The sequence below is a fragment of the Macaca mulatta genome, chromosome 8, assembly GCF_049350105.2.
Source record: "Macaca mulatta isolate MMU2019108-1 chromosome 8, T2T-MMU8v2.0, whole genome shotgun sequence".
Lineage (NCBI taxonomy): Eukaryota > Metazoa > Chordata > Mammalia > Primates > Cercopithecidae > Macaca > Macaca mulatta.
Window position 1 is genome coordinate 7,269,649 of NC_133413.1, and position 14,685 is coordinate 7,284,333.

Sequence of the window (14,685 nt, forward strand, 5' to 3'; positions counted from 1 at the left end):
AGGAGGTAGCAGCAGCTTAGCATTACTCTCAGGAAATGAGTAAGCTATATAAGAGTTGAAACATTAAGACCTACCAACTGGCTCACTTTTGAATATAAGTGTCATACGAGGACTTCACTGGAAGACAGGGAAGGTAAAGGTGAGCTATGTTCATTGAGGGAATGTTTCACACAAGACTAGAACTTTCCCTAGACCTTACAGCAGTCATTCTTAGGTTTTAGAATTATTGATCTCCTGGAAAATTTAGCGACAAACTATGGAAGCTCTTCCGGGAAAATGTGCACATGCATATGGAAATTTGCCTGAAATTTTTAGAAGTTTGTTACCCCTCTTCTCTATCCCCACCACTATCCTATACACTCATCAAAGCCCAGGTTTTCTAGTTAAAAATACTGGCCTAAAACGTACTCTTAAATGGAAATGAGAAGAACCCAAATGTGGTTAATAGTCTTCTTAACTAATAGCTGTACTTTAAAAGTAATGTTTTATTGGTCAACTGAAAATTGAATTTAGAATAATTTAAACCACTTTTAAAAGTTAGCTCTCCGTTAATGTTTTCCAGATGAATCCATTGCTGGTGGCTTACACTCGTCTTTTGATGATCTTTGTGGAAACTCAGAATGTGGAAATCAGGAAAGGAAGTTGGGAGGATCCATTAATGACACTAAAAGTGATATGTGTATTTCTTCACTTGTATTGAAAACAAATAATACTCATTTATCACCATCTTTCGCTCACCTTGATAAATCAAGTCCTCAGAAATTTCTGAGTAATCTTTCAAAGGAAGAAATAAACTTGCAAAGAAACATTGTGGGTAAAATAGTCACCCCTGACCAAAAGCAGGCTGCAGGTATGTCTCAGGAGACGTTTGAAGAGAAGTATCGTTTGTCTCCTACATTGTCTTCAACAAAAGGCCCCCTTTTGATACATTCAAGACCCAGGAGTTCCTCAGTAAAGAGAAAAAGAGTATCATATGGCTTCCATTCACCTCCAAAGGAAAAATGCAAGAGAAAGAGGAGCATCAGGAGATCTATCATGCCGAGGCTGCAGCTGTGTAGGTCAGAAGGCAGCCTGCAGTGCATGGCGGGACCTGCACTCGAGGCTCTTGGCTGTGGGGAGTCTTCGTATGATGACTATTTTTCACCTGATAATCTTAAGGAAAGGAATTCAGAGAATCTTCCTCCCAAATCTCAGCTGCCATCAAACCCTGCTCAGTTCAGCTGCAGAAGTCTTTCTAAGAAGGAGAGAACAAGCATATTTGAAATGTCTGATTTTTCCTGCGTTGGTAAAAAACCCAGAACAGTTGACATTACCAGTTTCACAGCAAAAACCATCTGCAGTCCTCAGAAAACTGCAAGTGGAGAAGGCTGTGCAACTTTCAGTTGCGTGACTTCTGAGGAATCCTCTGCCCCTGAAGAAACCTTAAGGTATTGTAGACAGGCTGGGCCTCAGCAGAAAGAAGACGCATGGCCAGAGGGCAATGGCTTTTCTTACACCATTGAGGACCCTGCTCTTCCAAAAGGACATGATGGTGATTTAACTCCTTTCGAAGGAATCCTTAAAGAAGTGAAAGAAGCGGTTGGTCTGAAAAGCACACAGGACAAAGGTACCACTTCCAAAATATCAAACTCCTCTGAAGGCGAAGCCCCGAGTGAACATGAGCCACGTTCTGTAGTTGACTGTAACGTGGAGAGGTCTGCAGAAGAAAAGGAAAACTTACCTGGAGGATACAGTGGAAGTATGTGAATCTCCTTTTCCAAGTCATCTTTGCTAAATAAACATGTAACAGTGCATCCATATTTTAAATTTATCACAACTTTTTCATAACTTAAATTATTTCCCCAGTTTTTACTTAAAGAATATGCATTTGATCATTCCAATGATAAACTCTTTAGGAATAGATAGATGACTTGCTGTCCTGTGGAACTTCTAGACTTATTGATCAAGTCTGTTATGAATCTATTTCTCCAAGACTTTTCCTTCTTATAGGTCAAAAGGATAAGTAGTCTGTAGTATGAATAACTGAGGGGAGTGAAGTCTTTTTCTTTGTTCCGTTGGAGTCCTGCGCTGCAGCGTGTGTAAAGATGCGTACAATAAAGGGTTTTTTAAAACCTAGGTTCTTAATAGTGAGGCTATTTAAAGAAAGAAATTAAGGTAGCTTAAGCCATCGATTGTATCAAAGAGGAAGTATGAAAAAGTACATTTAGAAATCCGTTATCAATATTGATTTTTGAAGAAACTTTGGTCAGTGTTAACTATGAAGAAACATTTTTAAAACATTTTTGCTCATTTGTAACAGGCCTTGTTTGACTTGTACTTATTTTGCTTGAAGCATCACTTGAAAAGATTTATTCCTATTCATAATTTAATTGTAACTATAATAATAAACTATATCATTGTAGCAAAAGTCACAACAATAAAAAAATTTTGCACTTCACAGTTACAAGCACAAATAGGTTCCAACAACCGAAATTGAAGAAATCTTAAACTTTGACTGTCTTTACCTAAAGATTAGGTTAAAATTTGAGTAAGAACGCATTCACTCTGCGTGATTTCTCTGCTCTACAAATGTGTTAACTGCGTCTTTGAAGGTGGAGAAGTCACAGCAGGGTTTGAAATCATCACAGATGTGTTACATACCTTTTCCTTGAGTATACACTCCCCAAAATTGTTTCACAAAAAGGATGAAAATACTTTTGTGTATTTTTAGCCTGCTATTTATATCTTGGTTTTCTGAACATATATTAAATTTGACAAGAAACTGTATTTTATGTTCCATTAGCCTTAGTATGTGTTTTCAAAATATTTATTTTAAAATGTTGACTCAAAAGTTAATATAAAACAATAGATGTGTAAAATTCTTTTGGTAGTTAAGAATATCCTGTTCTGAAGTTTACATTCTCCTTCTTTCCAGTTTTCATCTTGTGTATTTTTTAAGCTTTTGAATAATAATGACATGCAAATGTTAATTAAGTGGCAAAAAGCTGGTAGCAAACAGTATGGCATGGCCTAAAATCCCCATGTTGTCGGGAGTGTGCTAGTCCTCAGAAGCAGGTGTGTTTTATGTTCTAGAACACTGCCCCCTGCGTCGACAGCTTCCGGCGGTGGGGGTAAGCAGAAGGGGATGAGGGGCCAGCACTGGTTGACCCATGGCACCCTGGTGGAGATGGAGAGGTTTTTTCGCTCAGTGGTGCAGGCCATCAGGCAGGAGTGTCCAGACAGGGCCCTGGTGCAACTGTGTGCCCTAGCGTTAAGAGGATCTTCTAGAGTCATCTGCCTTACTTCATGCCATTACAGAGAGATGGGAAGTCATTGGGTTCTAGGACATAAAAAGGCTTACATGTTGGCTAGCCTAAATCTAACCCTTTTCTTTTATAGTAATAAAGAGTCATCAATGTTTTAAACTGTCCATTGTCAGCCCCCTGGGACTCAGGTAAACCAATTCTCTTTGGGAATCTGCCTTACAAGATGAAACCATAAGGCCTTCAGTTTCAATGTCAAGGATGCACACTCTATACCTGGTGAAATTGTGGAGGAGTGAAAACTTCTGTACAGCAAACTGTACCTCCAAATCTTTAATGTCGAAATAAAGGGCTTTTTTCCATTTCTGTTTTCAGTTCACTTTTACTTGTTGCCTTTGTCAATATCTAAGATAGTGTGTAAAAAAGTTTTCAAAAACAAGTTACAAAGAGCTTCAGTACATTAGTAGAATGGGAACTGAGGGAGAAACAATTTTGGTTTGGTTTTGTTTTTGTTTTTTGAGACGTAGTCTTGCTCTGTTGCCCAGGTTGGAGTGCAGTGGCACGATTTTGGCTCACTGCAACCTCCGCCTCCCAAGTGTAAGCAATTCTCTGCCTCAGCCTCCCGAGTAGCTGGGATTACAGGCACCCGTCACCATGCCCAGCTGATTTTCTTGTATTTTTAGTAGAGACAGGGTTTCACATCTTGGCCATGCTGGTCTTGAACTCCTGAACTCGTGATCTACCCACCTCGGCTTCCCAAAGTGTTGGGATTACAGGCGTGAGCCACTGCACCCGGCCAACAATTTTGTTTTCTAAAATCTTTAAAATCATTAATTCTTTTCTGTTTTACTTTTTTATTCTCTAATTTTATAAACAGTACACAGATACATTCCCATTGTAACAAAGATTGCTAAGAAGATTAGAATTTCCATCTCCTCACTTGCCTCTTTTCGTTAGTTCACTTCCTAACTAATGAAAGTCGTGGACCCGTTGTGTCTCAGGTGTTCTTCAAGTTTGTGGGGACATAGCAGAGAATGAAGCAGCGTGCACCCTCATAGAGGAAGACAAATAGTAAGTAAGTGTGTAACAGTGTCAGCAAGCAGTTAATGATTAAAAGAAAAACAATAGTGCATTGGATAGATAAGGTGACAAATGAAGGCTTCCCTGAGAAGGAGACATCCGATCACAGGCCTGGGGAGGGAGAGGGAGCCTGTGACTCTCAAAATCCATGTTTCAGCTGGAGGTAACAGCAGGAACAAATGTCCTGATGGAGAAAAATGCTTGCAGGAACGACAGGGAAGCCAGTACAGCAAGGACTTCCTGAACTGGAGGAAGGAGATTGGAGAGGGGTAGGAGCCAGAGCTTTGGGACCTTCAGTGACAAGGTGGGCAGCTGTTTTGTTTTGAAGTGTGGTGAGAAGCCACTGGGGCTTTGGAACAGGGGAGCAACCAAATCTGACTTAGGTTTTAAATGTAACCCTGGACACTGGAGAATAGACTGGGTTGGAGCGTTTGTCTGCACAAAGCAGTCACTGTCCCACAGTTTAATATTTCCTTCCACACATTTCTTGTGTGTGTGTGTGTGTGTGTCTACAAGCATACAAATGCAAATAGGTATTTTAAGATAATTTTTTGCATACATAGAATTATATTGCCTTAAAAATTGCTTTTTACAAAAGCAATATGTCATATATTTACATATTGGTACCAGTAAACCTTCATTTTTTAATACAGTCTATATGTAAGGTCAGCACAATTTTTTTGTAACAGATCAGATAGTAAGTTCGTTAGGCTTTGTGGGCAAAGAGACCAAATCGAGGTATGTGGGTACTCATGTAGATGATTACATAATGAGAAAAACATTTTCTACAAAATTTTTATTGATGAAACTCAAATACAATTTTTTTGTAATACAGGTCTATTGAGGAAAAAAATAATTTGTGGGGGGGAATTACAACATTTCATTTAATTGGAGTTCAGACTGAGTGTTCACATTAACATTGATTGCAAATGTTTATTAAGGCTGATATGTAATAAGATAGATTTTATGTATTTCACTTTTGAAAATGCTTTTTCCCACAGACAGATACTGCTGATTCGATGTCAGTCCACAATTAGATAATTTGCATTGAGGATCTTCATAGCCTGGAAAACACTGATGGAATTCTCTTAGATTCTTCTCTCGGTGCCTGCCTCTTAGCATGTCCTTATATTGCAGATTTATCACTTGCAATTGAAAAATAGGTTGAAGCTCCTCAATTGTGCAGTCAAATGGGTTTTGAAATAAGAAATTCCGGCCTGGCATGGTGGCTCACACCTGTAATCCCAGCACTTTGGGAGGCCGAGGTGGGTGGATCACTTGTCAGGAGTTCAAGACCAACCTGATCAACATAGTTAAACCCCATTTCTACTAAAATTACAAAATTAGCTGGGCATGGTGGCACATGCCTGTAATCTCAGCTACTTGGGAGGCTGAGGCAGCAGAATCACTTGAACCCGGGAGATGGAGGTTGCGGTGAGCCGAGATCGCGCCACTGCACTCCAGCCCGGGCAACAAGAGTGAAACTATGTCTCAAAAAAAAAAAAAAAGGAAATTCCTTTTGCTCTTGCACTCAGTCTGTTGTTGTTTTGAGATAGGGTCTCACTCTGTCAGCCAAACTGGAGTGCAGTGACATGATCACAGCTCACTGCAGCCTCAGCCTGCTAAAGTTTGGGCTTAGGAAATATGTCCACAGACAGCAGACAGTTTGCATGGAAATGGAGATCCCACTTCTTGTTTTAACCTTTGACAGCACAAGAGAGAATTGTTGCTTATTTGTGGAAATGTGTCCCACCTGCCCCTTGGCACTGCCAATCATAGCTCTTCAACCACCGGAAGTCAGTTTGAATTGTCAAGTAAATAAAGCCGATTGGTCATCCTGAACTAGTGCACAGCTTGGCACCTAATTACTTTTCACTAATGAAGGAAACACAGTGGTCCCATAGGTGCTGTGTGTTCACTAGCAAAAGCAGAAAAGTCCTTCCCACACCCCACTTATCCATGGGTTTGATAGATTTTCTTCTTTGTTGTGTTGATGGATTTTTACATGTCAGCACCTTGTACACATGTGTTGTGAGCTAATCTGAGCAATTTGGTCATGTCCAACTACCAGGGTCTTGTTCATCGATAATAGTCAGAAGTCGTTGGAGGCTGATGATAGTTAACTACTCTTCTACCATCTATCTACCTGATCTTGTTGAAGGCAAGTCTCAGAAAGACATTTATTAAACATTTATTGGCAAGCAGTTAGGAAGTGGTCCACAAAAGTGACCAATATGCTAAAGGCCGAGTTCTCTGTCCTTTAGTGGAGTATCCATACCTTATCTGAAAGGTTTGCCTTGGATACCACCCCCAGGGATACAAGCCACAACTCATACGAGATGTTTATGCTCCGTTGTGTGTGGGTATTGGGTCCCCTGCAATATTTAAGTGTTCTTGAATCCATGAATCCATGAATTTAACCAACAAGAAACTATTTCTCACATCCATTATGCTGATTAACAACCTGATGATGTCACTGATGACCACTCATTTTTGTCATCCATTTTGGCTTTTAACAAAGCATCTAATAGTGGTCTGGAGGATTTATAGGAGTTGGAGTTTTTTTGTTGTTGTTTTGAGATAGGGTCTCACTCTGTCACCCAAACTGGAGTGCAGTGACATGATCGCAGCTCACTGCAGCCTCAACTTACTGTTCTCAAGCGATCTTCCCACCTCAGCATCCTGAGTAGCTGGGACTACAGATGCAGGCTACCACACCTGGCTACGTTCCCCAGGCTGGTCTCCAACTTCTGAGCTCATGCAATCTGTCCGCCTCTGCCTCCCAAAGTGCTGGGATTACAGTTGTGAGCCACTGTGCCCAGCCTATGGTATAATATATTTTGCAAATTCTGAGCATTCCAGAGAAACTGTGAATTACTATTGTAGCAAATAAATAGATATACATATATTCATTAAGTACATTAAATTGTTGCACTTTTGACTATTCAAATAATTCACAAGTGTATTAAGAACCCCCTGTCCCATCATCTGCCAGCCCAGCTCACTGGGGCTGCAAAATTAAGCAATCCTAGCAACTTGGTTTGGGTTAGTCAGTCTTAACAGAAGGCTATTGACCATTTAACTGTTTGGTTGATTCATTCATTCATTTACATATTCATTTTTTATCAGATGTTTACTCCGTATCTACTATGTCCAATGTATAAACAGTGAGAGGTTAGGTTAATTGAAAGCTCTATCCCCTTGCTTTAAAGAACTTAGCTAAGTAGGGAAGGTACAGTCAAGATACTTTACACACAAGTATCAGGAAATTCAAAAGTCGGAGCAATTACTTTCCGTGGGAATTAAAACAAATTTACACACATAAAATTGATATTGTAATGATCTCTACAATGATTACAAAGGATAAAATTCCACGTTATCTATTGAAGAGTGTTGTTTCTGTCTTTTTCAGAGTGAACAAAGTGAACTTGATATTCTAATAGATGAGTATGAGTACAGTCTCTTGTTAGTGGGGTTTTACTTGTGTAGAACCCGTACAACTTGCATATATCCCAAAGGTATCTCTGGAAAGGAATTTTTCCTAGGTGTCTTTTAAGGTTCTTTCCAGTCTTAATATTTTGCATACTACATTGTTAAATCATTTCATATTCAAATTTTTGAAGTTTAGAAGAAATTTCTTATTGGATAATGTTAAGTGTATATTTTTACATGTTCAAATTATGGATTATTCAGCCTTCAGAAGCCTTTTCAACCCTTGACTCTTGCATAGTGCCTTGTATGAGTAAATACTAATTGTTTAAATACTAATTGTATTATTAGTATTAGCATTGTTGGTCTTAATTCTGTATCTTGGAAGTAGGATGTAGAGGAAAATAAATGTTAAAAATAAGAGTTATTTCTTCAGCTTTAGCTCTAGACAAAATTAGACACGAGCCAAGTTTCTCCTATAGTCTTTTCAATGTCCACTTCTTCATCTCTCCCTTTCCTAGTATTTAAGTTACCTGTGTCCTTATACTGTCTTGGCCTGGTTCTGGCTCCAAAGTGATCATATTAGACATTTTCTTCTCTCTTCCCTGAGTATCAATACTTTTCCTTAATCTTGCTTATCTCTGTTGAGTAGCTGAAGGTTGTGATTTAACTAATTCACACTGAGAGGTGAATGAGTGACCATTTACTAGCTTTCATTGATGTGTTTGCATTTTGTTGGTATTATTAATCCAAACTAATTTCCAAATGGTGAAATTTCAGATAACTGAAAGATGAAAATGTGGGGGCTGTCAGATTCATTTCTGTATATGATCATTTTGTGAAAACGAAGTCAATGAATTGTGTGTGTAATGAGGTTGGGAGGAAAATGAGAGAGGAAGATACATGCTTTCACAGGGAAATACTGTGGACCGAATTGTGTCCTCTGACCCCCACATTTATTTATTGAAGCTCTAACCCTCAATGGGATAACATTTGGAGAGGGCGATCTTTGGGAGATAATTAGGTTATTAGGTTTAGATGAGGTCTTAAAGGTAGGAGCTTCATGATGGGATTAGGACCATTATAAAAAGACACCAGAGAACTGGCTTCCTCTCGCTATGCCATGTGAAGACAGCAAGAAGATAGCTTCCTTTAAGCCAGAAAGAGAGCCTTCACCAGAACCTGACCATGGGGGCACCCTGATCTCGGCCTTCAGGCCACCCAACCTGTGGTATTTTGTTGTGGTAGCCCCAGCCGAAGAAGACATTCATCCAACTGGGGTGTATTGGAGGAAGAGCAGCTAAAGGGTGCATGTTAGTTGGAATTTCTTGGAGACATTCAAAATAGATGTCCATTAGGTAGTTGGATATATCCAGCCGTACCTCAGCTGGGAGGTCTGGACAAGGTACAGAGAATTAGGTCTCTTCAGTAATGGATGAGTTTATGGGAAGTGATGAAATCACCTTGGGGAGTGAGAAGGGAGCTGATGACAACCCATGAAAAAAACCACACTTAGGAGCATACACGAAAAGAGTCATCCAAGAAGTGGGAGAGTCAGGAAGAGGAGAGTAGGTGTTTGTTTGCAGACTTCCAGCCAAAAATGGAGTCCAACTAATCTTTCCACAGATGTTTTCAGAAGTAATTTGCACTCTCAACTGCTTTGGGTTTACTGAGGTCATTGTTAAAACACACTGGCAAATTACTGTGGCAGAGTTTATGAAATGTTTTCAATAACCAATTAATAAATCATTTACTTAGATTATTTTTTGACTGCAGGATTTGTGAAATTGTGAAAACATGTTGTTAACAATATCAGTCTGTCTTAAGTTTTTAAAGATCGTGTTGCATTTCCTAGAACTTTATGTTTATAAAATGCTTTACAGCCTGTTTCGTTGTTCGGCAAGAACTGAGGCAAGTGGCTGTTATAAAACTTTCATTGACTACACTAGGAAGCTGCAAATTTATTCATGTTTCAATAACAGCACTGTATCCCAAATTATATCTCTAGTCCACTGCTTTTCTGATTTTGACACACTCATGTTTCAAGTAAATATTATTATTTAAAAAGAAAAATAAGTGCATAGTAGATATAATTATAATTATTTTTAATCTTAAAAATGAAAAAGATTGCATTCATATTCTACCCTAGGGGATAAAGTGGGCCTGGGAGAAAAGTCAGTGCAAGTCAACCATAAAGGATACCTGAGGAAGTACGGGATCAGTCAGGATGTGACTGGTTTGAGTCTCCAGGGGATTCAGTATTAGGGATTATGGCAAAGAGTGTAGGTTGGTAGGTTTGTGGTTTAGAACTGGACCTTAAAATCTGTCCAGGGCCCAGGCTGCAAATAACAACTAGCTTGAATTCAGGAAAGTATTAACATTTTTATTCTGCATCCTTTTTCACTTAGATAGGACCCTGTTTTTGAAAAGAGTGACAGTTTTTACCTTAGAGTCTCCAAACTTAGTTATAGCTGGCTTTATAGAATTTTATCTGCAGAGAAGTCTTTCTCATGTTATATGATTTTTAATTTCTGAGGGCACTGATGTTAATTTCACCTTGCATTATATTTATTCGTCTATGTCTACATTGTCTATTGGGTTGTGAGCTCCCTAAGAGTGGGACTATATCTTGTGCATTTTGCATCTCCAGTGGGTAGATCATTAGCTATTTGTTAATCATTAGGTAATCAACAATGCAGTTTAGCTATCACCTGACTAGCAGGTTCTAGTACCCGCTAGGCTGCTACATAACTTTTGCATCAAAGTTTGCATTTATACCATTGAGACCATGTTATGGTCCATGGTAGCTCCTCCTTCAAAATCCCATCTAAGTCATAAAGTAGGCAAACTGTTTGAAGGAGCAGGAAGGGTGAGAGTAAGAAGCACCCTCTGAGGGAGTAGATGAGTCAAATCAAAGTACACATTTCACATTTTGTTGTGGGTTATTTAGGTCTACACAGGTTAGCATCTAAGGAAACCATATTTCACTTCAATGAGTATCGTTTTGGTTTGTGTGTCTTCATGGCAAGACGCTGGTCTAAGGTGGAAACTTGGGGGGAGTAAAATCATCCATCATTTGTAGTTTGAAGCCTGAAGCTCTGTACTGAAGACTAATTTCTAGAAAATCTCAAACTGACCCCAAAACTTAAATTAATTATTGCCTCTAATATGGAACTGCCTACTCTGAAGAGCTGTTCTTTGTCATTATTTTAAAATCTAAGAATTGAAGTTTGAAGAGTACGTAAGGTGTGGGTATACATTTTCTTGCATTATCAAATGGACAGAGTTGATGCTGTAGAACATTGTAACCTGATTGTTACTGACCACTGAGTTAAGTGAATTGCATAGGCTACTGGAATGTAATAAACTGAAAGTTCTAGATAGATCTCAAAAAGAAGACATATACAATTTATTTAAAAGGCCTATAACTTCCTGTTTCCATTATGCATAAATGTGATTTTTGTTTTGCTTAAGTAGTATTTAGTCCATGTAAAGTTCTAACTAATCTTTAATCCACTTGGGTTTTAGGTGTTAAAAATAGACCAACAAGGCGTGATATTTTAGATGGCTCATGTGACAGCTTTAAGGACCTTATCAAACCTCATGAGGAACTGAAGAAAAGTGGGAAAGGCAAAAAGGTCAGTGTGTAAAAATATTATTTTAAACTTTCAAATGCTGATACATCATAATGTTCTTCTCTGGGTCAATGAAACATAAACTAGTCTATCTGACTTGTCTTTTATTTTAAAAAATTGATTATGGGTAAATGCTGGAAAACTCAGAATATGAAACTGAAAGCGTTGGTTGCATTCCGGACAGAGTTATTATGGATAGACCAAACTTTCTCATATCACTTTGCTAATGCATTTCTTGTAAAAATGCCTGTAGCTTTTCTCAAGCAGAGAATGTTGGTTGTGCTAGTGTTTCTTGCCATTTTATAATTGGAATAAATATTTACTAGGTAGGAGGTAAAGAATCCAAACATTCATTCACTTTTGAACTAACCAAGGCTTGACCTCAAGCCATCAGAGTGAAGGGTTTATATACTAACACTCAGGTAGACCCTTTCCTTTGTGGTTTTGGCTTTAAAACCTTGCTCTTCCTCTAAAAAAACTCCCCTTATCCTCTTCCATGAGTAATATAACGAGGATTTTGAAGTTTTTGATCATTCAATATCTACTTGCGTTGCTTAAATTTAAAATTAACCATTCTATATTATACCTTGTGCCTCATTTTTATGAGGCCAAGGAAGTATAATGTAGTGAAACCTGAATTCAAAATGGTAGGGAAAAACCATACCGATTGAAAAGCAACAGATGAAAAGAATGACAAAGTAGATAGGTCTACATGGGGCTTCCAGGTCCTGATACTCAGGCTTGAACAGATGGGCGGCTGCATTTGACCTGCGGAAGAGAAACCTGACTCCTTTGCTTCTTTTCTTGGCAATGGTTAAAAGACATTTAAAATTACACAGATTTCATGAAAGTTGGCTGTAACTTATAGAAACTTAGATTTCTGTACTCGTGCTTTCTGGTTTGTCTCAGAAAAAAAGTGGAGCAAAAAAATTGAAAGGAATCCTATTTTAGGTAAAGCAACAGATGTGTAGAGAGAGAGAGAGAGAGACTGTTGGGGTCCCGTAACATATTTGCGGCGTGGCAACACCAAGGCACCTGCTCTATGATGGCGTTGCGCACTCTGACTCCACGGCAGCCTGCGGGAACTGCTCAGCGTGCTGCCTCCCAGGGGTGGGGCCCTTCCTGGAATGCTGGCGACACCGTGGCTGAGTTTGTGTTTTGCATCCCTGTTTCTCAGTCTTCTTCCTACTGCTGCATAGCCACTTGACCTAGTTCCTTTGGAAAGAAAGAAAGAAAGAATCAATTTCCTCTGCATCTACTACCGTTCCCGTACCTCTCCTGCCGATGCGTCCCATGGCAGCTGGTCCACAGCTCTGCTTTGTGCCCTTTACCCTCTGCTAGTGTCTGCCCAGGGAAGCGGTGGTACCTCTCCTTTCTATTGGTACTCTACGTTGTACCATGTCTGGCATTTTTTTTTTAAGTGCTCAGTAAACATTGAGTGTTGAGTTACTTGTTACTCACCATAAAAATACTCCGTCCTGTTTGATCAAAAGGCACGAGGTTTGACTTTCTCATTTGCCCACAATGGAAGTTACTATTTCAGATGAGTGGTATTGCTGCCCTGTGCCTGGGATAGCCCTGGACCTGATGGGCTTGGTCTGTGGAAGCACTGGGTTAGGGACAGGCATCCTGGGCGGGAGCGTGGCCCCTTCTTCCTTATGAGGCATCTCACTGTAAATGGCATATGAATGGGAGATGGGTACCCGTTTGACCTTCTGGCGTTCTTCTGTAGATCAAATAGTAATTGCTCCATGAATATAAGGTGGCGTTATTGTCTTGAGTAATGAAAAAAGAATGAGTGCTCAGAGAGGGAGGCAAAATACAAAATTACAAATACACACTTCCATATCTGCCTTCAACTGCTGTGCTCAGGAACTAAAATATTTTCATAGATTGAACTGCCTAACTTGCTCAAATTTAAGTCTTCTTTTAAAAATATTTTAAGCGTATTAATAAACTTTGCCCTCATAATTTAGAATGTCATTTCTGAAAGGTATCCACCACTTCTGGTTCTGTGTGAAGAATCACTCAAAGCAGGTTTTAAATGCAGATTTTCTGGGCCGGGCATGGTGGCTCATGCCTATAATCTCAGCACTCTGGGGCGGGCGGATCACTTGAGGTCAGGAATTCGAGACCAGCCTAGCCAACATGGCAAAATCCCGTCTCTACAAAAAACACAAAAATTGGCCAGGCCTGGTGGTGGGCACCTGTAATTCCAGCTGCTCAGGAGGCTGAGGTGGGAGAATCACCTGAACCCAGGAAGGGGAGGTTGCAATGGAGTTGAGATCATGCCACTGCACTCCAGCCTGGGCGACAGAGTGAGACTCTGTCTCAAAAATAAATAAATACATATTCTCTGGCCCCACTTGAGACCCTCCTGGCCAGCAGCTCCCCAGCCCAGTGCAGCACCCCGTCCTTAACATGGAGGAGATGAACACCTAGTGAGAGCAAATAATCCACCTTCTGTATTGCATCTCGCCAATAGCAGAAGGAACAAGACCTAGGTTTCCCCTCTTTCACAGGATTTTCTTCCTAATCCATTCCTTATTACAGTTCACCACACAGCCTTTGCTTGAATGAATCAAAAACTCCTAATGCCCTAGGGTAGTGCTTCCTGACTGGGCTGCTCATTGGACTCAGCTGGGGATCTGTAAGGTACATGGCCACCTGGCCCCAATCCCAGACATGCTGGTGTCATTAATACGGGGTGTACCCTGGCCACTAGGATTTTTTTAAACTCCTGAGGTGATTCTAATGCAAAGCAAAGTTTGGAAACTACTGCCTTGGGACTTTAGCAGAATTTAAACAAGTGATTTATCCTAGAAGAAGTTTCATTTGTTTCTAAACACCTCTCATGTAAACTTGTTTCGTTTTTAGACTCTAAAATTAAAGACAAAGGCTTAAAGTCCTGATCTGTGGGCTGGATATGGTGGCTCACACCTGTAATCCCAGCACTTTGGGAGGCCGAGGCGGGCAGATCACTAGGTCAGGAGATCAAGACCATCCTGGTTAACAGGGTGAAACTCCATCTCTACTAAAAATGCAAAAAATTAGCCAGGCGTGGTGGCAGGTGCCTGTAGTCGCAGCTACTTGGGATGCTGAGGCAGGGGAATGGTGTGAACCCGGGAGGTGGAGCTCGCAGTGAGCTGAGATCACGCCATTGCACTCAGCCTGGGCAACAGAGTGAGACTCCATCTCAAAAAAAAAAAAGTCCTGATTTGTTTGCTTAAAGGTTGAGTGAGTTTTTTAGGGGCACAAATTTAGATAGCAATATAGATGAAGGACCATCGTTTATTATT

The 14,685-nt window shown here is 40.0% G+C and overlaps 1 protein-coding gene across 2 annotated transcripts in view; it reads left to right on the plus strand.

The window, feature by feature from the left end:
- The window catches only part of MCPH1 (microcephalin 1), a 236,674-nt gene that overhangs the window by 36,805 nt on the left and 185,184 nt on the right, over positions 1-14,685 (plus strand). For both annotated transcript variants that reach the window (XM_077942241.1, NM_001318176.1), the window contains 2 exon segments: positions 563-1,738; positions 11,280-11,389. In XM_077942241.1, coding sequence (XP_077798367.1) covers positions 563-1,738; positions 11,280-11,389 — 1,286 coding nt within the window.